We start from the raw sequence: 27218 nt of genomic DNA on the forward strand, positions 1-27218 counted from the left end.
CAGGAATTCATAGAAGAGACAGTAGGGGCCACCAGCACAGAGAAAGAAAGAAGTAGGCCTGCTACTCCTTCTAGGGGCACACTAGAACCTTCCACATCTCATACTCAGATGTTGGAGAGGCAACAGAGTGTTGAAGTGTCCTCATTTAGGATGCCAGTGGACAAAGATCAAGATATCAGAGAAAGGTACAAGGACATCAAAGCCAGGAATGAGAGGCTAAAGGCCCAGACTTATGCACAGTACCTCAAGATGGCACCTACCAACCAAACAAGGCTGATGTCAGCCTATGATGTGAAAGAAGGAAAAATGAAAATGACATTCATGAATCCTACCACACAAAAACCAAGATCAACAACTGATTTCAAGAAGATAGATTTTGAAGTGTTGATAAATGACATACATCCTATTGACTAGATTGAGTTGCAAAAACAGATAGGGGAGATGATTTACTCCACCTTGACAGGGAAAGCCATCGTAGCCCACCAATTGCAAAACTCCCTGAATAATATATCAGCTCAGTTCCAATTGGAGAAGGCCTCTTCACAGGCAAAAGACACCAGAATCAAGTCCTTAGAGGACTTAATCATTGAGTTGGGACACGATCCCAAAGATGTAAAGGCCACTGAAAAGTTGATAAAGAAGAAGAATGATGACATAGCTGCTTTGAAGAAGCAACTCAAAATTCCACCATTGCATCATCCACAAATAACAGAAGTCCTGGAAACACAAAAAGGACAAGAAGAGCTTATGGACTTGGTCCTCAAGCTAAATGACCAATTGAAAGAAACAAAGAAAGAATTGGACACATTGATTCAGTCCAAACAGAGTGAATTGGCCACTACCTCCACAACTGCCATTCCCACAGTAACAACTGCAGTCCCTTCAACATTGGCAGCCTCTTTAGCACCAACAGCTCCACCTGCTACAGCACTACCAGTCACAACTAAGTCTACAACAGCGGGTACCTCAATAGAAAAGACAGCAGAGCTAGTGAAAGCCATGGAGGAAATGTCCATCTAGGCAACAGAGCTAAAAAATCTTAAGGAGAAAGTGGCAAGCTTAGAAACTAATTGTAAGCTTACCAAATACAACAGAAAGAAGAAGCACAGAAAGCCCTAAGGATGGGTGAGAAGATAAAGGTCCTTGAAAAATATTTAACTTTGCAAAAGCCACTAGGACAGACTAAGGAGATGCTCTGGGCCAATATCATTGACTCTATCAATGATATTTGGCCATCAATTCAAGTAATATTTGAGCAAAAATAATTGGTGAAAGTGGCCATCGAAGCAATACAAAAGGTAAAGGAAGACCTAGGAGACCAACCTGAGGATGCTAAACAACTCATCCATTTCTTAAACAGCAAGAACATGCATGAACTAAATGAGCTTGGTGTGGAGGACAGAACTGAAGCCATCATTAAAGTCAAAAAGGTTCTTTCTAAAAGAAACCTTATGCTTAACCTAGAGAAAAAATGCCATAACATGCAGGTTGACATTGACAGATTCATGGCAAAGTTTCAAATTTTGAAGGATAAAGGCCTTCCCAGTCCCATGGTAATCAATGACAAACTTATGACCCAATTGGACTATGTTGACAAATTAAAGAAATTGTCCAAGGAACAAGCAAGCACTTCAGGAGTCAAAGCATTGCCAACAGGGAAAGTATTATATGATACTTTAGAAAATCTATTCTTCCTAGAGCATGAGGTGAAACATCTATTTGTCACCAAGCCAAAATTTGCCAAATACACTGAGGCAGACAAGATATATAGAAGGATGCTCAAGGTAAAGTTACCTGAAGATGAATGGTGGGAAAAAATGACAGATTTACTATAAGTTACCACAGTAAATCTAAATGGCAGCCAGATGAAACAGGTAAACAAGGTCAAAGAGTAACAGGTTAAAGAGTATCAGTAAAAGATTAAAGACAAAGGTGATTCTAGCATACAAATATCAACCAGCTTAAAGAGCTCAAATTCGAACTACAAACAGCCAGCACTATCACAATAAAAGGGACAACATGATGCAGTTTTCCATCTATCTCTATCTTCATGCTTGAAGATATTTTGATTTCCTAAATTAATTCTCATATTGTTTTAAGATATTTTGTAAATATTTTTTGTATAAATACTTCACCTTTCGAAGTATTTAGGTGTGGATTCAAAGACATTTCTATAGACATTTTCCTCTCAAGTTAAAGTGTTATTGTATCAAGACTGGATTGGCTTGCAGGATCAAGGAATAAAGTAAAGACATTTCACAGGATTCTTGTGTAAAGTGGAAATCAAATGAGTATTTGCTCCCATGTGTATTATTATTTTTCTTTATGTTTATTAATAATCATATTTGTTTCTATGAAATCTGAATGGTAAACTAGGAATGATATTTCGGAACTGGCTTTAATGCTCTCTATATTGACTGTTTACGTTCTTAATGTTTTCTTCTAAACTATCTTAGTTAGGGAATTCTTAAATTCTCCCTTACTTCCGTAGTTTCCCCCTCGGTCTATAGTAAAGGATTCTTAGTTTCCCTTTGCTCATGATCACCTCCTGCTCTTCATCTTGATCCCAGTCTAAGGATTCTTCATTGCCCTTTCACCCTGGTTAGGACTATCTTATCCATTGAACCTGAAGATTTTCCTTTTGCTTTGCTAGCCTACCCTGTGAACACTCCCTTTAGTGATCTGATCCAGTTAAGCCATCCTTTGATTGAATCCATAGCCCAATGGCTTGAAGGCCTTACTCCATCCATTTGTTCCTAGAATTCCACCACCCAACCAAATTTAAAACCTTATGAACACTAAGAACTAGCCTAAAATCCCACCAAACAAAGTTAAATTATAAAGAGAGAGCCCTCTCTGGACTTAGGTTGGCTACAACCCGAGTCTAAAATATTAGGTTTGTGGTTACCTCGGATTATTCCTTCTTTTCATAACTTCTAGGGAAGACTTCTAAGTGATAACACCTCCAAAGGTACCAGAACTCTTGGAAGGATATTGTCCTTTAGCTGCAATATCTTCAACTCAGAACCTTGCTTATCCAATTCCTCTTTCATTTGATTTATGAAACTCTCCTTATCTACATCTCCCCATTCGTTGTCCCTTTCCCATCTCATTCTGGCAAACTGTTCTTTCATTCAAAAGAAATTTTCTACCTGCTTTTCATTTTCAAATACTTGCCAATGACCATTGTTATCTGGAATAGTGGGTCTATGTCTCACCTCTACCTTGTACTTTCCTTTAACATTATTGGGTATGTCAAAATTAGAGGCCAAAGTATCTAATGCATCTGCAACAACATTGTATTTGCTCGAAACCAATAAAAAATGTATTCAACAAAATTTTGCAAATAATTAAGTACATCATTCTGATAAGCTTGCATGCGGGAATTCTTGGTTTGGTATTCACCTTTGAATTGCCTAACCACCAACTCAGAATCACCAAAAACAACAATTCTTCTAGCCCCTGATTTTTTTAAACCTCTCAAACCCAAAATTAGAGCTTCGTACTCTGCCATATTGTTGGTACAATCAAACTCCAATTTATATGAACACAACTTTGACTTAACAATTTCTGGATTGATAATCCACACCCCCACTCCAACTCCTTTTCTGCTTTCTGCTCCATCAAAATGCATGGTCCAAACTTGATGTTTCTTCCTTCCTTTTCCATCTATTTCGACTTTGAAATTTGCAGATTTTTTTAGGGGAGACTGGTTGATCTGTCTCTCCTTTTCATTATTGTCTTTCCCTGAATCCTCATGTAAAATTTATTTTTCCTGAGTGTTGTATCCCTCTTCTTCAATCTCTGAAATAGGGCCTTCATCAACGAGACAACTCGAATTAAACAGAACGAATGAATCTACATCAGAATGGACAACAGAGATTGGATGGTTAACATGCCCGTCCTTACTACTGATCATATATTGCATGATAGGCTCTCTGTATAACCTCCTCATTTGTCCTCCAAAAATTGGAATTGTAATGTATGACATTGTTGAAGCCCCGAAAATCAGGTCTACAACAAGGGGGATACCCACCCGGTCTGGACCTTGGTAAGCAGCTCCTTTTCCGTTTGGGATGGTGGGTTCGACTAGGGATATGGGACCAATTTCCCAATTTATGTGTGTGTGTGTTGAGAATTGATATTTATTTCCTAATAATTCCTAAGTAAAATGCTTTTATTCTAAATCTAATCTAATAACATGCAATTTGTATTCTAATAAACATAAATATATAATTCTAAACTAACCTGGGATTTAATCTTTCAATTATGCGATCTAAAATAGTTTCTACAACAATTGGTAATAAAGATCATTCAATTGCTATAAGAAAAGAATTCAATAAAAATGAAATGTTTCGTATAAGAAGTTAGCCGAACAGTTGTGAAAAACATATCGCATAACAAGTCATTCTTATATTAAGCACAAATAGAATAGCCATCACCATACAAAAGTGCCAAATGATAACTCAAGCATTCAGGCATTCATATATAAATAACTAAACATGAATATCACTTAAACACATAGGCAAAAATTGTTAAGAGATAAAAGTACCATTAATAACAAGTTCTACTCATGAGCTTCAGCAATAATGATCTATCTCTTCTTAGTTCAACATTTACTAAGAGTACAAAAGTGCAATTTCAGTAGCAGATATTAAACACAAATACCAATAAACCTTGTTCCATTCATTCATCAAAACCTCCTCCGAGGGTGCAGAAGTGCATGTTCTGAGGAAACGTTTTTGACAAATTTCAGGACCCTTCTCTAAATGCATGAGAAGGGTTGAAATACTACTAGCTAAATCCTAAAAATAGTCTATTACAAAAATATAGGAGGCGGTTTAAATGACCGTCCTCATCTAAGGCAAAAATAAAACTAAAACTGAATCTAAAAATTACTATCTATGTATATGTTCTCTGTGGTCGCAAGCATTCAACATCAGCTTGAGGAGAGTTGGTTGGCCGACCTCCGACTTTAGTTGTCCTGCAAAAACAGAATCGACAAGTGCTAGCACTATCTTCTCGGCAGAGTTAGTGAGGCATTTGAGAGTCATGCATTGACTGTGTGGTTTAACCAAGTACTGCCAGTAAGAATCCCAATTCAACTTGGTTAACCTATTGATGGATTCTACTCTTTCTTCAGCCTTTTGCCTCCAGCTGTTCTGTAAATGCTGTGCATTTGGGAGAAATTTACACAACATTTAAATATATCCCTGATAAATACCACTGTTTTTAGAACTCGAGTTTTGCTTTTAGCCTTTAGCACTTTTTCCTGCAATTTTTCGGACTTTCTGGCGACTGAGCGTTCAGAGGCTTTCCTTCTCAAGGGGTTTTTCCCAGCATCGCGCATCGAAAACTGCCTCCGTTTCTTGATCCGGGCTTCCCTGGTGCCAGTTTTCACCTCTTGCGCATTTTGTTAGATGACTTCGGAAATCGGAGTTTCTCCTTCTTTTCCCATTATACTTTGAACATTGCTACATATACCTTTCTGTTTTCTGCTCCTGCAATTTACGAAATCAAGAAAGAGTAATGATATGAATAAGGTGACGGGAAAGCTTTAAATGTTGAAATCATATAAAATATATCACCCTACGTGAACTGACTTCTTGATCAGATCGAAACCTTATGTCATTAATGATCATCAACTAACTTATTAAATTAACATTAATGCGCATGACTTGACATCGGATTACGAAAAACCTTTTTGGAACGACGTGCCCTACAGATCTGCGATAATGCGATTTTGCGATTTGCTTCGCAATATCGCAGATCGCAATATCGCTAATCCGTTATGTTTTGACAATCATTCATTACCATGTGTTTCTGCGAAATGCGATTTGTGAGACTTGTTATCGCATATCGCCAGCTTTGAAGTATTTCACCTTAAGTGATGTTTGAAGCATATGAAAACTGCGATGCGATGAGTTCCTTCGGTGTGCGATTTCGCATTTGTAGGAGTTTGCTTATATGATGTCGTTATTTCCTTTTTGCGATGCGATGCTTTTATTATTAAGAGAAAGATTTTATTCGAACTCATCATAAACTTAAGTCTTTTTGGATTTTTGCGTATATTCTCCTAAGTTTATGATAGTAAGATTTATTCAAAAAGGAAATACAAGTTCTAATTTATCGTTATTTTCTAGATGAAGGGTCCCCACTTATTTAGTATTGATGTCAAAACTAAAATAAGAAGGGGGTTGTTGCTGGCCACAATAGACATGTCGGTTAGTAATGCTCCATTCAATTTACTCATCCAATTTCTAGAAAACAACATACCATACCTAGGAGGTATGACTGCCACCACAATGTCCATCACCATGCATTTAGAGGGAATCTGGGTCAAGGATATTGCTAGATCTTTAATTAAGTCCAGACATTTCACCTTCCTAGAATCAAATGAGTAAAGGTCCTTGTATGTTCGTGTAATATCTAATCCCAACCTCTCCATAATCACCTTTGGCATTAATTATGTGATGCCCCAGAGTCCAACATAGCATTGTGTAGGATTTGTTCATGTTCACTCAAACTAACCTAAAGGAGAGGAACATCGCCATCCTGAGTTTTATCCTCCATTTTTGGCCCAAACATGATAGTTGGATGATCATCCGCTATGTTAACCCTATTAGAGGTTTCATCTACTTTAAGTGCCTTTAAATATTGAAACCTATATTGAGCATTTCTTACTAATTCATCAAGAGGAATAGAAATCTTCAACTTAGCAACTTTGGCTTCGAGACCAAATAGACTTGTTACCTTTTCAGTCTCCTTGTGAACAACATCCTTCTTTTCCACAACCTCTTTCTCTATGGGTATGCTTCCCTTCCACTGCAAAATAGTGATAGGAGGCTCCTTCATTTGGGCACTTGTGCTAGGAATATCTTTATTCTAAGCACTTGTACTGGGGAGTATATTTTTAACACCATTGACAGGCACTTCTTTCCTTGTTTCATTGTTGGTTGGTGCATCTTTCTTTGTTTCATTACCTCCCACAGTCCTATTCCTCAAATTATATTGTCATTTCACTTGCATTACAGCATTCTAAAAACCCTTTTCTATATTCCTCTGATTCAATCATCAATGCATCATTTTGGGATTGGGACAACAATATTTCTCCATTACTGCTTCAAAATTTTCAAGTTGCTCATGTTCTTGATCCTCTTTGGTCAAGTAAACCTCTCACTACCCATCACCAAAAAACAAAATTTGATCTTCGGGAGTTTATTCATCTTCCTCATCTTGATCTTGAGCAAAATTTTGTTAGAACGATGGTCTTATTTTCTGTTGTGATTGATTTAGACCCTTCTTCTCTAGAGGTTTGTTAGGAAACTGTGGCTGCCTTCGGAAACCTGGATTTCTGATTTGTGGACCAATTTGGGTCTCTCGAACTATTATCCAGTCAGCCAGAGATATTTTCTCCATCATCTTCTCCATTTTCTTAACCAATGTTTCAAATTTAGCATCTGAGGAAGTGGTAAGATCCTCCTTTATGATGACTCTCTTCTCGGACTTCAACTTAGACTTTTTTGCTAATAGATTAGCCTCCACACTGACTGCATTATTTTGCATGTCCTCCAATGTTGCCGGATTTCTTTCTCTGAGATGATAAGCCATTTCAGGGTCAAAAGCATCTGGATAATGTAGTAAGGCTAGCCCAGGAGGAGGCTTAATCTCTACAGGAATTGAATTGTACAATTTGTTGAACCTTGTAGAAAAATCTTGAACAGATTCTCTAGGTTGTCTTTTCAAATTATTATACTCAGCCAAAATATGCAAGCGGTTCTTCTTTTCACCCCACCTTGCAAGGAAAGCATCTTCTAACTCCTGATAATTTGCAAATTCTCCCAAGCAAGAACTCCTGAACCATTTCTTGACATCACCGGAAAAAATCTGAGCAAATAATCTAATTTTAACATCATCATGGTCTACTTCCTCCAAATCCACGAAATCACTGACCTTGTCAACATGCTGCTTAGCAGTGATTTCTCTTGTGCCATCATATTGTGGAAGCCTTTGCCCGTAATTGAGAGGTAGATCATGAAGTTGGGCAAGCAAAAACAGAGGAGCACACCTTGTTGCCATAACTACTACTTGAGTAGTTTGGTAACTAACAAGCAGTGTAACAACAACAGTAGAGGATGGAATAATTGGATGAATTAAAGTTGAAACTGAGGATGAAGGATTTTGAAATGAAGTCAAAACAGAGTCAGTAGTGAAAACAGATTGAACAAGGATATTTCTCTGAGATAGGATTGTGTTTTCAGCAGCTTTTTGAACTTTGTCAACTAGACCTTTGAGTTTACTGAACTGATGGATGATATTCTGACTAAACTCAATCTTTGGGGATGATACACAGGAACTTAAATTGTCTGAATCTGCTAGAATTTCAGACATAATATAGCAATACCTTGTTCTAAACAATGGGATTTCAGAAGAAATTTCTGGTGAGGAAACATATTTCCTGATAGGACAATAACTAGCTTGACTTTCCAACACCACTCTCTCCTTCCTGAGGAGTTTTTCAAGATCAAAAACCACTACAGGAGGATTTGGGTCAGGGTTCTTCCTGGTGAACCTCCTAGAAGCCAGATCTTCTCAGACAAGGATGCATGCAATGAAAATTTCTAACAATCAAAAGAATATTTACAATTCAGCCTATGATGTAAATTTTGGACATAAAACTTCTCGAGATAATTTAAACTTTTGAATCCCCGACAAGGACGTCACTATGTTATCACTCTGTAAAACCCCTTCAGGATGAGGAAAGGTCTGTAGAGGTAACCACAAACCGCTTTGGGCTAGAAATTGGTCCTTTCTAGCTGAAGGGGTCTCCCTCAAATAATGAAAACCAAATATTTGACGCTATAGCACACAGAGACCATTTCTGAAAATGTTTGGATTTTGATAATGAGGGTGGTAGAGGATTATAAGAAAAACTATTGGCAGTAATAGTGATCTCCCTATTGTGGCATGCTGATGTATTTCCAACCAGCTTCATATATGAAGGCTTAATTAGTACAACTTTGGAATGGATAACGACTTGTAGTATAGAAAAGACAAGGGTATCAAGACATTTATCAAAAGAGCAGAAATAATAACATTTTATCATTGCAACTCAGATCAATGACCATCAAGAAGAAAATACAATACTTTCAAAGACATACATATTTCATTTGCAACTAAAATATACCCAGTTCATTCAGACATGAGCATAAAATGAATTCAAGTATAACTGTCCCCTACGCCTTTAAATCGGTATGAAGAAAACAGACAAGAGAATGACATATAAATTGAGAGAGAAAACTTATTCTGAAAACATCCATACCATAAGAATCTCCATAAATCGACTAGAACCCCTTCAACATTCAGGCATGATCATTAAAACCAAATCACAAGCATAACTGCAATAACTCCTCTAGCAATTGTGAAACCAACAACAACCTTCTCTGTCTTCATTCATGAAAATATATAATAGATACATGGATCAAAATAAGTTTAGGTTCACTGCATCTTCGATCCAACAGAGGATCGACCCAAAACTTAAACAAAAATAGTAAATTGTTGTTTTTTAATGCCTTTCACCAAGACATAAAGCATAAATCACCTTTTGTCTTTCAAAAACAACTTTCTAATACAAAATAACTTGAAAAAGTCTTTGAACTGATAAAAATGACTGAAATAGCAAAAAACATAAAAGATGTCTTTTTGACTGCTAAAAAGCCTGTGCAGTGTCCAAAACTTTATCCTTCCAGAACTGACACATGGCAAGCATTTGAGGTGGTGAGCTGGACAGCACATGCACCCCATGCCAGCAGCTTAAAACCTGACAGGTGGTCATCATCCAGTGTACGTGAGATAGTTAAAGCATGGACTACATAACGAGTGCGCAGCGCCTGCATAACAAAATTGTTGCAGTTATTCTCTGAATGCCTTTTAGTGCTCTTGAATGTTGTCATGACACTATATGTCGATCAACATATCAACTTCAACATATTAAAATATCAGAAATTAAGACAAAACATGAAAATAAAAAAGGAAGCTTGATCACTTCCTTTTCCTCTTGCTTGATATTTTACTGCTAGAAGCCTTGATGTTGGGAGTCTTGGACTTGGAATCTGGAGTAGTGAGGTCATGTTGCTCAATAGGTGGTGATAAAGTAGGTGTGGCTTTTAATTTAGGATCAAATTTAGGCATCTTCATGAGAGGAGGTACTGCAGCTACTCCCTCATATCTCTTCAGCAATCTATGTGCCTCCTCCAAATCTTGCCTCATACTTCGCAGTTGAGCATTCAGGACCAAGTTTCTAACATACAAATTTCTACATTGTCTCCAAATTGGCTGTGACCACTTGACAAAATGCTTAATCCTGTCAAGATCTTTGGATGCCTCTTTGACTTCATGGTCACAATTTTCAAGAATATGTTGAATGGAATTTTTATTATCCAGATTTTGTTGCCTAAATTGATTGACCTGGTATTTGCTTTCCTCTAACTCCTCCAAACACCTTTAATACTCTTTCCATTGACTGAATGGGGGTCTTCCAGGAGTTCTATCTATTTGTTTCATTTGTTGCACATATTTAAACTTTAATCTAAACACCCTGACTGTTGGCTCACTAGGCCCCACTACAACATTCTTGGCTTGTTCAACAAAGCAACATGTTTTTTCTTCCCTTTGGAAATTGTTGCAGGCAACTCTGTCTTGTCCTCTGCTGGTTTAATATTTTGTTTTATATCTCTCTTCTGTTTCTCTAGAAATGTTATTCTCATCTAGTTTTTAAATAATTCCTCTCTCATATTTATTATCTTGGGGTCCTCTTCTTTGTACTGCACAACAACTATTTCAAGTGGTGCTATGTCCTCCTCATAGTCTGATTGCACCATTTCCGGGCCCTTTACCTCATCCACTTTATCATCAACTTGTACATATGTCTGCTTTTCTTCAGAAATTTCCACAATTGCTTGAGGGGCTACCTCTTCCTGGGTCTTTTTAACTCTAGACCTCGTTCTGGGTCTCATCACAAACTCATCTTGGACTGTGTCTTCAATTTTGACCTTAAGTTTGGCTTTTTTATCCGATGTCATATGTTCTCCTATTTCTTTGTCTGATTGTTCATCCTTCATGATTTGCAATTTAAATTTCTTTCTCAACTTTCCTACAAGTTTCTTGCTTGGCTTGGCACCTTCCTTCTTTATGGGTTTCATTTTCATGACTGAATGGATGCTCTCCTTTTTTGGATTTTCTTGCTTGGGCTCTTCTTTATCTGTCTTCATTGATGGTGACCCAGTTTGTGGCAAGAGATCAATACTTGCAAGAAAATCAGACCAAAGCATTTTCTTTCTTTCAACAACATGCTTAACTAAGATTTTGATTAAAGAAAAATGGAACAAACTTGAAGCATGGTTATCCTTTTGAATTTGTACTTTGGTGGCCATTCTTTCTAGACTCTTAAGCAAGAAATAAGGGAGGTTCATTGGCTTTCTTTCAGTGAAATTCCATAGTAACTTGAGATGGTACTAGTATATTCTACTGAACCTACCCTCGCAAGTGAAGTATCTTTGGATAACCTTCAGAAGGTTGACATATTATTCTTGAAGATAAATGTTGGGGAAGGTGGAAGCAAACTTGTCAAGATACTCCAGTTTCACAAACTGCTTGTAAGCCAAAATGTCTAATTCATCCCCCTTGAACCATTTCTCCCCTGTTGTTGGGAGGTTGGTTGCATTAGCAATAAACTTCTCAGTTAATATAATATCCAAGTCTCCTAGTTTCACTCTACTGTCTTGAAAATTAAGAGCAAATAAGCTAGCAAGTTTAGCATTGTGACCTACTTTCTGAATCTTCTGGCAGAAAGGAATGCACCTTGTGTTCTCAAAAGCCACTCTAATGGTAGGGGATGAATTGAGCAGACTCAAAGTGTTGGGTTTGGTGCGTACAAGGTCTCCTCCCTTTTTTCTAGTAGCAGGGGCCATCCTATCTCAACACCTAGTAGATTGAATTTGACTTTAGGCTATGGCTACGTGTACAGACCCAAAGGAATGAATATAACCACGAGTGACAACACAACTCTATTTAAATAATTGTGATAGCAAGATGGTGACAACACAATTTATGTGGTCAAATACAAGCAGGAGACTTTGAAAATTTAAAAGACATCTAACATTAATCGCTTCAGGAAACATTCATCATCCAAATTTCATGTCTACAGCAATGTGACAATGCATTCAGAGGCATAACTATGTTTTTCAAACAAAACAGAGTGTGCGCAACACTAGCTTCTAACAGGGACAGACACAAGTTTGACATAGTAACCAGGATAAACAATAATGAGAACTTGAGGAAAGGTGACCAACTTCCTACCTATCCACTCTTTGCATTCAAACCGTGTGTTGGAGACTGGCCTGAGATGCAACCCCTCTCTGTGCAGAAAAATGCAACACCATACTTGAACTGTTCTGCAACTTGTAAACCTCCCTACGACTTCTAAGCTTCTCTGCATTTTTTGAACTCCCTTGTGATATTTTCTTCGAAATAAGACCATTCTTCTCATTCTCTGCATGAGGGACGAGTCCATCACCTGCGATCAATCACACAGGAAATTGGCGGCCTTTACAATGATTTCAAATTACTGTGATGATGTAACAAGTTTGACATGTAATATGTGTTCCTCATGGAATTCGCATGCTTGAGATAACGTTGTTTAAGTGTTGTAGGAGTGGCAAAGGATTTAGCCATGATAATTTTGGTAACCAAAGTTTGTCGGGGGTGAAAAGGACGATGGGTCAATCATGGTGCATAATGATGTTTAGGGAAGGGGGTATTTTAGGCCTAGGGATATGTAGTTAGGTCAAAATAAGGATGAGGGTTTAGGCTTAAAATAATCAATAGGAATAATGTAAACATTAGGGAATGAGGGGAAGTAATGTAATGAGGGAAAAAGGAGATAGGTAGAGGGATTCATATAATGTCTAGGAAAGGCATAAATCAAAACATTAATGATTAGGATGTTTTTGAGATCCTTCCTTCAATAGTAGACACTTTGACCATATTACCAACCTATCATTACCTAATACCCAGACTCAACGATTTGTTACAAAACTTTCCTATACAATAGACACTCCTTCCCAATTGCTGACCTTAATGATTAGAGTGGTGACCCGACTAATGATGACTCCTTTGAGTAGTAACAAGTCAAATCACGACAACGAGCAAATTTATGATTTTGACCTCCTTTAAAACAATAAAATTTATCTCGAAGTACCTTTCAACTAACAAACTATCCTACTCTAACGCATAGAGGTTTTAATCAAGACCTTTTTTCAGGAGACAACCTTCTTTTCTTCACATAGAACAGAACTCGCTCTTTGAGGTAATGTTCCAATGGTTCCTTCTTTTTGACATTAATACTCTGGATAACCAAAACAAAGAATTTGAACTAGCTTCCTTCTCATGTCTTAGACATTGTGATACCATATTCTTCAAAGTCTGAGATCGTAGGATTAAAATAAGAAACACCTTCCAAACCAAATTTCCTTCAATGGTTTGATTTGAGTATCCTTCAAGCAATTTCTTTTTCTTTTTTATTTAAATAGATCTCGGACTTAAAAAGTCCAAAATTTTGAAAATGTCTTGCTTTATAAGTACCTCGACCCTGAGGTTAATTATTCAGCCTTATATAGTTAGAGGAGATCTAGGGATTTTAGGCCTATAGAGGCAGATAGCATGGTATTCCTTTTTAAACAAGGGCAAGGATCATTTTGAAATGAACGAGGGTTGTAACCCATTTTAAAAATAGGATTCCCTTATAAGATAAGATTCATCCTATTCCTTGACTTGGCACAATACAAAGCTTCAATTTAGGGCATAAAACTTGGTGGCATCTTTTCTTCATGATAAGGATCCCATTATTTGAGAAAATTCCCTGCTATCATAGTGAAACAATCTAATGTGTGTGGTGCAGGTAAAATTCTAAGTGCGGACACAAAAAAGTCCTCTAGCCCGAGAGTGTGTCTAGCCACAAACAAGACATTATATGGAAGATTTCCTTAGTTTAGAACCAATTAAGAGGGCCTACCTCTTAGTACACTATCCATTTGATGACGACCTTGCTTCCTTGCTCTAGCTATCTTCCGTTCCTTCTTGTGAACACCTGAAACAAGTAAACAACAACAGACAACAACTGTGATAATATACAAATTGTATTCAACCTACTTAACAAGTCAAGAAACATTAAGCCATAAACATGTGAAATGACATCTTATGTAGGAAATCAATCGATAGTTGCATCTTTATTAAATCAAGAAGAGATTACAACTGGCGTCTTGACATTGTTGTTCTCCTCTGACAAATCCGGGTTCCCACACACTTTTGCTAGCATTCCATGGATGGCCCCAACAATGATAGTCTCAAGGCTCTTCCCTTTAGGCTTCACACCAAACCAACTCACAATTCTCCCTTAAACACAAACTAGAGAGCTACAAAGTATGGATAACTTGTTGATTACTCCAAACAAAACTTAATTAGCACTAGCACACACACACTAGCTTGTGCTTGGGAAAAGTGGAGGTTTATATAGCTTGAATGGATGGGATATGGTTCCTCTTCTCATGGGAGAAGGTATTATCTCTTGAGGTAGTTCCATCCTAATAGGGGAAAAGAGCCCAATCTAACCTCCTCGACACCATCCGGCCTAACCATTTACCAAACTTCTGTTACAAAGCTTCAAGAGCTGGAAGCTTCGGCTCCAAATTTAAAAAACTTTTCAAAAGAGGATCGACGTGACTGGGAAAAGGCTCAATCACTCCGATCAATGCGTGGGATAGTTGTAATCCCTGCATATCGGTGCGGGGAGAACACGGGTCATTAGTGCCGGTCTTGTAAACTGGGAAAAATAGAAGAGTTTGGGAAAATAATGCAAACGGGAATTGTTCTGCTCATGAAGAGGGACACAATGGGATGTTCTTCATGATGGGAAAGCATGAAGGGTTCACTGTAGAGGTCCTCCAAGATCAAGGAACGTGGAGTACAGGGACAGAGACAAAATCTTGTGTAACAATGTGTGCATCCAAATATCTTCATAGATAATGTGAGACTTATTCATGATCAATATGAATACCTTAGGGTTTAGGCCTTCTATAGATAGATTCTAGCCTTTGTGATATAACCTTTCGACCTTCTTTAGGTCTAGAGTAATTCAAAACTTCGATCCTCTTAGTATGGTTTTCTTCCACCAACAAAATTCATCCTTTTTCTTGTCATAAGGTCAAAGATTTTATTTTTTTTCATATCCTAGATAGACCTTGTTAGGGCATTGATTTTATGATCTTCAAGTTTTCTCTTCAACCTTCCTCTGATTCCATCTTGATTTTCTAGTAACTAGGTAGACTGGAACACTTTTCTATCTCATAACTACTTCCAATGATACATTTTTAACTTCTTAAAACATTCACATAATAAATTAGTTACACTTAGAAAATTTCAACCATTAAGAACAATAGAGCAGTAGAGATCACAATGAGACAATGAAACAAAATACACCAAAATTACCTTGGGAAAACGCCATTTCAAGGGGAAAAAACCATCAACCTTTCCTTATGAGAAATTGTCCAATTTAACCAATTTGTACATTAGTTAAAATAGTATATCTTTGACAAGATCCTTTAACAATACATATAGAAAATTATTGACCAGCAAGATTACCTCCCAAAGTGCCAAGCCAACCCTCCAAGATTCAACACAAAGTTCCCTTCAATTTTGTCCACAAAGAGGTATTTAATTAGATCTACCACAGGTCTCCAAGAGGGTCGAAATTCGACCTCTCCCTCAGCCTCAGAACTCAAATGATGCCACATAAAATAATGCCTTAGACCTTCGCATTAGCCAGAAAAAATAATAATAATAATAATAATAATAATAATAAATAATAAATAAATAAATAAAATAAAAAAATAAAAATAAATAAAATAAAATAAAAATAAATAAATAAATAAATAATAAAAATAAAAATAAAATAAAAAAATAAAAATAAAAAATAAAAAATAAAATAAAATAAATAATAAAAAAAAAGTAAAAATAAAAATAATAATAAAAATAAAAATAAAAAATAAAAAATAATAATGATAATAATAATAAAATTAAATTAAATTAAAAATTAAATTAAATTAAAAATAAAATAAAATAAAATAATAAAATAAAAAATAATAATAAAATAAAATATAGAAAAAATAAATTAATTAATTAATTAAAAATTAAAAAAATAAATAAATAAATAAAAAATAAAATTAAAAAAAAATAAAAATTAAAAATAAATAAAAATTAAAATTAAAAAAATAAATAAAAATAAAAATAAAAATAAATAAATAAAATAAATAAATTAATAAAATTAATAATAATAATAATAATAATAATAATAATAAATAAATAAATAAAAATTTCCATAAAACCTTCACTTTAGCCATAGAAAGACGCTACATAGCACGGGCTACTTTGTCTACAAGAGTGAATTATAGAAGATGGTATATGTGCTTATGTTTTTGACCTCCAAATATCTCTATATTCTTAACATATAACAGAAAGAGATTATATGATTTGATGCTTTTTTATGGAGGAGTGATCACATATATATAGTCTCCAAGAGGGATTGAATGGGTGCCTCCAAGGGGCCATGCCGACTTGATCTAGGAGGGTCGACTTGGACACTTGTGGGATCATAAACCAATAAATATAATTCAAATATTCTTTTCCTTTTTCCAAGGTCATAAAAAATTCATTTTGTAATTTTCTTTTTACAAATACATGATCATGCTTGAATCAATAAATTTCTCTTTTGAAAATATCGACTATAACTATAATTTCTCAACACAAACTCTCTCATTCTCTCACGCGTAGTGTTACACAACATTTTGTCATTGTCCCTGTACTCCCCATCCATGATCCTAGAGGACCTCTACAGTGAACCCTACATGCTTTCCCATCATGAAGAAACTCCCAGTATGTCCCTCTTCATGAGCAGAATAATTCCCCTTTGCATCATTTCCCAAGAATCTTCATTTTATCCTAGTTTACAAGATCGACGCTATTGACCAATTTTCTCCTCATGCTGATTTTCATAGATTAAAACTAGCACTAGTGTCGTACGGAGCGAATGAGCCCTTTTCTAGTCGCATCGATCCTCTTTTGGCACTTTTTTAAATATGGAGTCTAAGCTTCCAGCTCTAGAAGCTTCATAACGGAAGTCTAGTAGATGGTTGGGCTGGATGGAGCCGAGGAAGTCATTTTGGGCTCCTTTCCCCTATTAGGATGGAACAAAATCAAGAGATAAGACCTTCTCCCATGATGAGAGGAACCATCTCCCATCCATCCAAGCTATATAAACCTCTCTTTTCCCAAGCTAAACTAGTTTTGGAGTTAGTTTGAATGATCAGCAAGACATCTATAGCTTGTAGCTTTCTAGTGTATGTTTGAGGGAGAATAGTGTGTTTTGGTTTGGTTTGAGACTAAAGGGAAGAGGCCTTGAAACTTCCATTGTTGGGGCTATCCATGAGATGTTGGCTTAAGTGTGGGAACCCGGATACATCGGAGAAGACCAGCAACGTCAAGGCATTGGTTGTAATCTCTTTCTGAACTTATATGAATACAACTATTGATTGATTTCCTACATTGAGGTGTTATCTTACATTTGATGGCTTAATGTTCCTTGACCTTTTAAGTAGGCTGAATGCAATTTGTATGCTATCACGTTTGTCGTTGTTGTTTGTTTGCTTGTTTCAAGTATTCGAAGGAAGGAAACGGAAAGTAGTTGGAGTAAGGAAGAAGGATCATCACCAAGAGGAATAGCATTCTAAGAGGTAGGCCCTCTTATTTGATTCTAGATTAAGGAAATTTTCCATAGATTGTTTGTTTATGGCTAGACCCGCTCTCTCGGGCTAGAGGAATTGTTTGTGTCCGCACTGAGAATTTACCTGCACCACAAATTGGTGACCATATTGGGGAGCCAATCCTTATGTTTTTTTTTTTTTTTAACTGAAACGGGTGTATCTTTATTTGAATTGGAAGAAATTTGGACTTACGCCAATGCTGCCATCATTACATTGCATCTAATTCTGTTCCATAATGCATGCTGCAGAATCCTCATGGATTACATAGGTGGATAGAACTATCCCCGTTTATGAGGATTTGACCTTTCCCAAGTGTACAACCCTTATTTGCCAACAGATCAGCTTCGCTATTCAGATTTCTAAGTATGTGGAAGCATTTGTAGGATTCAAAATCGAGTAGGACTTCCTTCAATCTGCTCAGAGTTTTGTTAAGGCTTACATTGATGAACAAGTTCTCCGAATTTAACTTTTTAATTATGAGCTCGGAATCTCCGAAAACTTGGATTTCTTTGTCCCCTCTGTCTCTAGCAATTTGGCAGGCTTTAAGAAGGCTTAATATCTCGGCTTGATTGTTAGATTTCTGCCCAATGCCCCAGGAGAAGATGTCCCTTTTGACTCCAGCCGGGTCATAGATGACCCCACCTGCCCCAGCAGTGATCCGGATTTAAACAGGAACGCAATAGATTACAGAGATAACCATAAATACAGAGATGCGATAACCATAAATATAGAGATGCAGCGGAAATAATACTTCATTTCATTACTGTAAAATACTGAAATATGCTTACAAACAGAAATGGAAAGAAACCAGCTAGGGCGATGGTAGCTTATCTCTGAGAAGAGATGTGGCGGCTACATGCCTCTGAACTGTTCCGAACTGTGTTACAATGAGGCTCGAGGGCCTATTTATTGTTGAGAAACAATGGAAAGCCCTTCACATTCCAAAACCTAACCCTAGAAGATGAAACGCCAAATTGTGGGCCCCGTTTTTGGGTAAGTTGGTACATCAACTTCCCGGGGTCGCGAATTGGTCGCACTATCTCCGTTTCACGCGCATGATAGCCCGTTGGAAAGATCTCTCCGAGGACTACGACGGAAAAGACGATATTTAGATAGAAAATCGCTGGCGGTGGATTTCCCAAAAAACGTCGTTTATAGCCTCAAAACAGCTCCGGAAGTTTAGGACCCGAAAAACTGCTAAAAATAGTAAACTGTGCTATAATTAAGGAAACAGAAAAACTGAAAGAGACAGTTGTGGGGGTCCAAATGGGATAGGTGGGTGGCCACCAACATCCACCTGGATCATTCCTCCCCCCTTAGGAAGCAATGGTCCCCATTGCGTTGAGTTCCTCCCTGAGATGAGGAAGCTTCTGCTGAGCTGGGTCTCTGGTGAGTTGTTCTGCAATCTCTGATGTGTCCAGAAATGGTGGGGAGCATGGTCGGCGACGGTCCACATTGAACACTCGGTGCAAGCGAAGGAATGGAGGAATGTTGTGCTTCAAAGCATTGTTTCCCGTAGCCTTGTTACTGGTGTAAGGACCATGTCGAAGTGGTCTGAGTTTCTGATGGGTTCTGGTAAGGTGCTCCCTCTGCAAATGTAACCAAACTTTGTCGCCCACCTGAAACTTGTGTGGTACCCCTCCGGGTAAGGAGAAGTTGTTCCTATGTTCTGTCGTGACTGTATCCCTCTGTTGCTGCTGCTGTGTGGAGGAACCCTTCGCGGGGGTCATAGATGTAGTAACGATCTTCCCCTTACTTTGGGAGCGAACCAGACAGAAAATAAATTTCCTAGTCTGTGAGATGAGCTTGCTGCCTTTCTTAGCAGTGATCAAAGAGGTGGTGGTAGGTGGAGCTACCTCTGGTATCCTATATAATGAATTATCCAAAGAAATAATGACAGCGCGAGGCCTTGACTCATACACAGCATGTCGCCTCCACAAGTATGGCTGGCCTAATAGTACATCACAAACATCCAGAGGTGTAACATCACACAATACCTCATCTGTGAAGGGCTTGATGCTATAGGGAAGGCGGCACTGCTGGTGAACTTTGAGATCTCTTCCTTCGTGAAACCACCCGATACTGTATGGTTGTGGGTGTGGCGCAGTTGGTAGGCCCAACCGCTTCACGACCTCTGCTGAAACGAGGTTCTTTTGGCTGCCACTATCGACAATGAATTGCAGCGGCGAACCCTTCACCCACATCTGTGAGTGGAAAAGATGTTCCCCCTCCTCTGGCTCTTCGGGCTCATTCTTCTGGATCTTGGCAGTGGCAGCAGTGGCACTAGGATCCGCATCAATGATTTGCTTCCCTTTGCCATCCCCCTTGTCGGGTTCCGGCTCAGAGTCAGAACATGCATCTGATTCGGAAGCCTTCAATTCGGCCACCAGCGACTTCTTGGTCCGACACTCACTTGTGTTATGAGTGGGACTCTTGTGGAACTCACACCACTTTCCTGTGTCCTTCTTCGGCTTCGTGGTGTTGTTATTTTCTTGCAGCTTAGAGGGGTTGTCTTGAGTCACCCCGCCTTGGCTTTGTCCTTTGGGCTTCGGATTTGCAGATCCAAAGTCTCACTTCTTCTGTTTGAACTTTTGCTCGATTTTGACAACGTATCGGTATGTTGTGTCGAGTGAGGAGATGTTCAAGAACTCCATCTCTTCCTGGATGTATCTGTGTAGGCAGCCGCGGTATTTGAGTACCAGATGCAACTCAGAATCTTTGATACCCAACTATGTGCGAAGGGTATGAAAAATATTTGTGAACTCTGGTACATCTTGGTCTCGCCCCTACCGCAGTGTGGTCCATTTGATGTATTTGTCCTCATAGCTTTTGACAGGGTAGTACTGCTCCTTGATGGCATCCCAGAAGTCATTCCAAGTGGGGGCGGCTGAAAACAGTGAGCCTATACTTTCATCCTTCTGCTCGCAGTATGTTTCCCACCAGTCCTTGACGTGGGGGGCTGCTTCGAGAAGGGCGAAAACAATCTTCTCCCGACTTGAAAATTCGTGAATAGAAAAATACCCATCTAGCAGATTTAACCATTTATCTACGACATCTGCGTCTATTTGACCCTCGAAGATGGGGATTTCAAAATTAACTTGTACCTTAAACGGTGTGGCGTTTCCAGAGTCGCGATTGGAGGCCGATGCGTCGCCTCTGGGTAGCCGCTGAAGGATCTGCGCAAAGCTATCCATCATCGTGTTCCTTTGTCGCTCGAGGGCTTCTTCGAGCAAGATTCTGATAGGATCTCCCGCCCCCTTGTCTTTCTTCTCATCCGCCATGGGAGGTCGTCGAGATTTGCGAGGCTGGTCTTGCAAAGGTTCGACCAATTCAAGCCCTAACTCCTTATATCCCGACCTCGTTGCGGACATGCAAAGAAAAACAGAGAAAAAGCAGACCGCTTTGATACCACTGATCCTGATTTAAGCAGGAACGCAATAGATTACAGAGATAACCATAAATACAGAGATGCGATAACCATAAATACAGAGATGCAGCGGAAATAATACTTCATTTCATTACTGTAAAATACTGAAATATGCTTACAAACAGAAATGAAAAGAAACCAGCTAGGGCGATGGTAGCTTATCTTTGAGAAGAGATGTGGCAGCTACATGCCTCTGAACTGTTCCGAACTGTGTTACAATGAGGCTCGAGGGCCTATTTATTGTTGAGAAACAATGGAAAGCCCTTCACATTCCAAAACCTAACCCTAGAAGATGAAACGCCAAATTGTGGGCCTCGTTTTTGGGTAAGTTGGTACATCAACTTCCCGGGGTCGCGAATTGGTCATACTATCTCCGTTTCACGCGCATGATAGCCCGTTGGAAAGATCTCTCCGAGGACTACGACGGAAAAGACGATATTTAGATAGCAAATCGTTGGCGGTGGATTTCCCAAAAAACGTCGTTTATAGCCTCAAAACGGCTCTGGAAGTTTAGGACCCGAAAAACTGCTAAAAATAGTAAACTGTGCTATAATTAAGGAAACAGAAAAACTGAAAGAGATAGTTGTGGGGGTCCAAATGGGATAGGTGGGTGGCCACCAACATCCACCTGGATCAAGCAGCCCCGGGGTTGCCTTTGGAGGCGCCATCAAAGAAGATCGTGGATATTTTTTGTTTTTTCCACCATTCTTGAAAGTTCTCTTCAGTTTCTCTTATTCTCCAGATTGGATTCATTGATTGAGGGGCAGAAAGCAACCTCCGGGGGTAGGGGGAGAGAGAATTCAGCCACCTTTCTTCTTCGAGAAGTAGCAATGGGTCTGCAGAAAAGTACTGCTGTTGGGCAGCTTCCAGGAGGAGGGATTTTGCTTTTGCAGCTACAGCTAGAGGAGTTTGTTCTTTTCCGTTGAAGATCAGGTCGTTCCGGGCCAGCCAAGTCTGCCAGCAAGTGAATTTGGGGATGGCAATCCAGATTTTTCTCCAAAAAGATTTGCTGGGGATTTTGTGGGGGTAGCAATGATTCCAGGCGTCGAAGAGATCGGCCACAGAGTTGTACGAGGGAACAGTGATTTGGAACTCATAAAGGATAAGACGCCACACCTCTTTGACAAACTTGCAGTCCATGAAGAGGTGCTTAGCTGTTTCTTCACTGTTTCTGCACAACTCGCATCTGTGAGGCCCAGTAATGCCTCTTTTCATCAGATTGTCTCCGGTTAGCAATTTATTATGAGCCAGCGTCCAAAAAAAGAAGTTGACTTTTGGTAGAGCGAGGGGCTCCCATACTTTCTTCCAGAATTCCGGGTTTCTGCTGCTGTTCTTTGTGGGTTGGAGAGCGTTGAAGGCTGCCGCTGATGTATAAGTCCCGGAGCGCCCCCAACCCCATCTGTCCTTCGACCATCTGCTCACTGGAGCTGCTTCCTCCAGCAACTCATCGAGCGCAATCATCTGATGGTTTAGGCGGCCTGGGATGCCATGGAAATCCCAACCGATCCATGCGCCACGACTGTCCCACTTGGAAAGATCATAAACACTGTTGATTCCAGCGCGCTCCAACCATTGTCTTATTTCGTCGATTTCCTCGTTTTCTGAAAGAGGGGCGCTGTCCATAATACGATCATGCCACAGTTTTGTATGTTTACCGTTGCCGGGGATTTTATAAACTCTGTCTTTGAAGAAATTCAAACTTTTATTACAGAGTTTCCATACCTGGGAGGCGTTAATTGTTTGGGAAGCCTGTAGATTTCGAAGCGATACCTTATGGGCATACTTTGCTTTCAAAGTTTCGCTGACAGGGTGCTTTGGATTCTCATATAAATTCCAGAGTATTTTTCCCCCCAACGCCAGATTAACCATGGCTGGATCCCTGATTTGTAGACCTCCTTCTGCAAAAGGGCGTTTCACCTGTTCCCATTTCACAAGATGCATTTTATGGGTGTTCCCTTTCCCACCTTGCCAGAGGAAGTCACGAATCAGTTTGGAGATGTGGTCTGTCACCTGCTTTGGTGCTAGTAGGAAGGCAGCTTGGTAAATTGGTAATGCTGAGAGAACAGACTTGATCAAGATGACCTTACCACCGGAAGTGAGCCAATACCCTCCCCAGCTTGTGATCTTTGTCTTGATTTTGCTGATGACTTCAGACCACAGAGCTCTCTTATTGCAGCCATTAATGATAGGGAGTCCAAGGTATTTTATCGTCTCCCATTGGGCTTGGCTATTGAAACCTAGGAGAGCAGAGATGTTTGTGAGCTCCTGTTGATCGATATTCCATCCATAGACTTCACTTTTCCTTTCATTTATGGAGGCTCCCGTGGCCCTGCAGTAACTTTTTAGGACTTCATCAAAAGCTTTGGCAATTCTAGGAGAAGCTCCTCCGAGAAGGAGAGAGTCGTCTGCAAAAAGAGCATGATTCTGGGCAGGAGAGTGAATGGAAGGTTTAAGGCCTGGAAGAGTGCCTGCCGCTTTTTCTGCTGAGAGTGTCCGCCATCAAAATGTAAAGGAAGGGAGAGAGGGGGCATCCCTGCCTAAGACCTCTCTGGGCATGGAAAAAGGAGGTGGGGCGGCCATTGACGAGGGGGGCAATCCAAGGGGTGTCAGTGCAGGCTTTGATAAGAGCAACAAAGTGAGGGGAGAAACCAAAGGCGAGGAGAACTTTGTAAAGGAAGGCCCGGTTGACTCGGTCAAAGGCGTTGGCCATGTCAAGTTTGATCAGCATCCCTTTTTCTTTTCGTTTCTGGCTTGAATGAATGATCTCCTGGACTTGAATGACATTGTCCAGGATGTGCCTGCCTTCAATGAAACCGCCTTGATTGCTGGAGATAAGTTTGTTTAAGAGAGGCGTGATCCTGTTTGCAAGGAGCTTTGCTAGGATTTTGTAAGAGGCGTTGCACAACGATATTGGCCTGAATCTGGCAAAGGTTTCAGGATTTGAATCTTTTGGAATGAGGGCCAGGTATGTGGAGTTGGTTCCTCCCCCTACCTTGGCTTTATTCCTGAATCCTTTGATCATCTTTAGGAGATCTGTTTTAATAATGTCCCAGCACATTTTGTAGAAATGGATGGTAAAACCATCGGGCCCAGGAGCCTTATCTGAGTCCATAGACCAGATCACTTTTATGACTTCTTCTTCCGTGAAGGGTCTGTTGAGTTCGAAGTTGTCTTCAGGTCTGACCAGAGGGGGAATATTGGAAAGGAAGTCTGCCATGTCCTCCTCATTACCTTGGATTCCAGCAGTGAAAAGCTGACTATAGTGATTTACAGCTGCCTCTTTGATCTGACTGAACCCTTTGCAGGTCTGCCCTTCTGCTGTTGTTATTTCAGAGATGTGATTTCTGCAGAGTCTTGCCCGATATTGACGATGGAAGAAGGTGGTATTCCTATCACCCGCCTTCAACCACAGACTTCTAGATTTGATTCTCCAGTACTCCTCCTCTAACCAAAAGGATTGAAAGGTCGAACATTGGATTTTGACTTCTTTATCCAGCAGTGCTGGAGTGACATCTCTGCTTTCCATATCTGTTTGCAGCTCCTCAAGGGTCTGCACAATTTCTTTTCGGAGACTAGTTGGATTTGGAGCAGGTTTTTTGATCCACTCCTTCAGAGCGTGCTTTGTGGCTTTGAGTTTTTGCTCCCACACATAGCTAGGGGACCCTAAGAAGGATTTTCTCCAAGATGCTTTTACTGTGTCAAAAAAACCTTCTCTTTCTGTCCTTGGAGGGTTGAAGCTAAAAGGGATGGGGCCCAAATCTTCTTCGTCTTCTAGAGAGAGCTGGATGGACTTATGATCTGAAGTGAGCTTGGGAAGGATTTTGGTGGTAATGATCTTCTTGGTTGTCATCAGAGCACCCTGAACCAAGAATCGATCCAGTCGAGCAGAGATATGTTCCCCTCCCACCCTGTTATTGGTCCAAGTGAAGAGCCCTTTCGCTGGTATGAAATCAGTGAGGTCCCAATCCTGAATGAGTCCTTCGACCATAGGAAGGAAGGGATCTCTGCTGTGTGTGCCTCCCCTTTTTTCCTTGTATTTTAAAACAATATTTAAGTCCCCGGCCAAAATGATATTTTTGGGGGAGTGTTGCTCAAGGAAGGCTATGAGGGAGGTCCAGCAATCTCTTTTTTCTGAGTATAAAACAGGGACATAAAGATTGAAAAGGGAGAAGGATAACTTACTTGGATTGTGCATTAACTCCGTGAAGATCCAGTGTTGAGTTTCTTGAGAATTTTTCAGCTGGAAGAGATCCTCTGACCAGAGAGTTGCGAGACCTCCGGAAGAGCCTCTTGAGCTGACTGCTTTTCCTACATTTTTCTTCCATTTCTTTTGACTGATATCCAAGAGGGCTTTCCCCTCTATCTTTGTCTCTTGGAGCAAGAGGATGTCTGAGGGCTCCATCTTGAGAAGATCTTTAATTGCTTCAGCTTTCGAGGGATTACCCAGTCCTCTGCAGTTCCAAGAGACAAAACGCATTATTTACCTGGGAAGTGGAGGGAGCCTCCCTTAGGAGGCCTGGTCCTTGTATTTCTTCCGATAGACATCTCAATAGTAGGCTGGCTTCCTTGAGTTTTTAGCCTTTCGGCCTCCTCTTCCCTTTCTTCTCTGCGAGATTTCCTGCCAACTTTTTTGATGGGTTGCTCGAAGGTCTCATCCTCCGATGACCCTGAACTGTCAATAGGATTTTTCCTTGTGACGTCTGCATATGAGGGGTTTGAAGGGCTTCCTTGGGTGGCCTCAGGAAGTGTCTTTTCCCCTCCATCTTGAATATTGGTGGGAGATCCAGGCTGTTCCAGGGTTTCCTGGTTTGTTGTAGCTGTCGTTTTCTGACTGTTTTCTTTGCCATTTGGATTTTTGCCTTGGGTGTGATTGGAACTGCTTGGAGCCTCTTTCAGGGGGCCTTTCCCGGTGCCCTTCCTATTGGGTTTTTGGGCTAGAGTCCACTGCTCTCCTTTTTGGTTCTCTGGAAGATCTTCTGCCTTTTTCTTGCAGTGTTTGGCAAAATGCCCGTAGCCATGGCAGTGTCTGCATTTGAATGGGATCTGTTCGTAGTCCAGCTCTTGGACATGGGTCCATCCTGCGACTGTGAGATTGATGGCTTCCGGTAAGCCCTCCTCTAGGTCTACTTCGACGCAAATGCGGGCACAGGAGTATTGATCTTTCCTTGGGGCTTGATCGATATAATTGCCTAAGGCGTTGCCTATGATCTGGAGGGACTTAGGATTCCAGCAATGAAGAGGAAGATGGGGGAGGCGTACCCAGACCGGAACGGCCGTAGGAACGTCCTGAGCTGGATCAAAATCAGGCGACCATTTATTGAGGTATAGACCTTGCGGCCCCATGAAGTAAGGGCCATTCCTGAAAATCAAGCTTCTGTCCTCTGCACTTTCGAAGACAAAGACGAAGAAACCTTTGCCAACGAAATAGCTTTTAACTCCCTCTTTGATAAGCGGCTTCCAGTTCCTTTGAGTCCACTCCTCCACCGATTTGGGAGAGGGCCAGAGGCCCGTGAACTGGCCAATGAGGCCGCGCTCAGCCAGGTTTAGAGCAGCTTTACAGGTTTCTTCCTCGGGGAGGGCGACAGAGGGGATGGTGTCCATCTTCTTCACAAATTTCTGCTGGCTCACAGAGGGAGGGCGCTTATTGCATTGTGCGATCATTTCTTTGAAGGCAGAAACCTCCGGGGGGGAGGCAGATCCGAGCCCCCAGAGGGCTCCATGGCTGCGCGCAGCAGCAGCAGAACAGAGACAAAGACGCGGCGGCCCAAGGGGCGCGCGATAGCTCGGAAGCCCTAGCCCGGTTACTCGCAGAGTTTTCTTCACGGGCAGAGCAAAAAATATCGAGCCAATCCTTATGTTTGATTGATTTTCATTTTATGGTTTTGTGTGAACTTTTCTAGTATCACCATTTCCCTTTA

General features: G+C 40.0%; 1 protein-coding gene across 1 annotated transcript; it reads right to left on the bottom strand.

Annotated features, from left to right (window-relative positions):
- Window positions 1–21933: 21933 nt before the first annotated feature.
- Window positions 21934–26961, bottom strand: LOC149155491 (uncharacterized). The gene is made up of 3 exons (XM_089444436.1): window positions 25844–26961; window positions 23845–25751; window positions 21934–23705 (listed from the first exon to the last, which is right to left on the bottom strand). Exons 1-3 carry the CDS (start codon window positions 26959–26961, stop codon window positions 21934–21936), a joined length of 4797 nt encoding a protein of 1598 aa, XP_089300562.1.
- Window positions 26962–27218: the final 257 nt, after the last annotated feature.

The sequence above is a fragment of the Pinus tabuliformis genome, chromosome 9, assembly GCF_031772625.1.
Source record: "Pinus tabuliformis cultivar Carrire ecotype Pingquan chromosome 9, CPIR1, whole genome shotgun sequence".
Taxonomy (NCBI): domain Eukaryota; kingdom Viridiplantae; phylum Streptophyta; class Pinopsida; order Pinales; family Pinaceae; genus Pinus; species Pinus tabuliformis.

Coding starts and splice junctions, on each gene's coding strand:
- LOC149155491 (XM_089444436.1), bottom strand. CDS start 26,961: ATGATCGCACAATGCAATAAGCGCCCTCCCTCTGTGAGCCAGCAGAAA. Junction 25,752..25,843: donor AGCCAGCCTACTATTGAGAT/GTCTATCGGAAG, acceptor TTGGAACTGCAG/AGGACTGGGTAATCCCTCGA. Junction 23,706..23,844: donor CTTTTTCCATGCCCAGAGAG/GTCTTAGGCAGG, acceptor CTCTTTTTGCAG/ACGACTCTCTCCTTCTCGGA.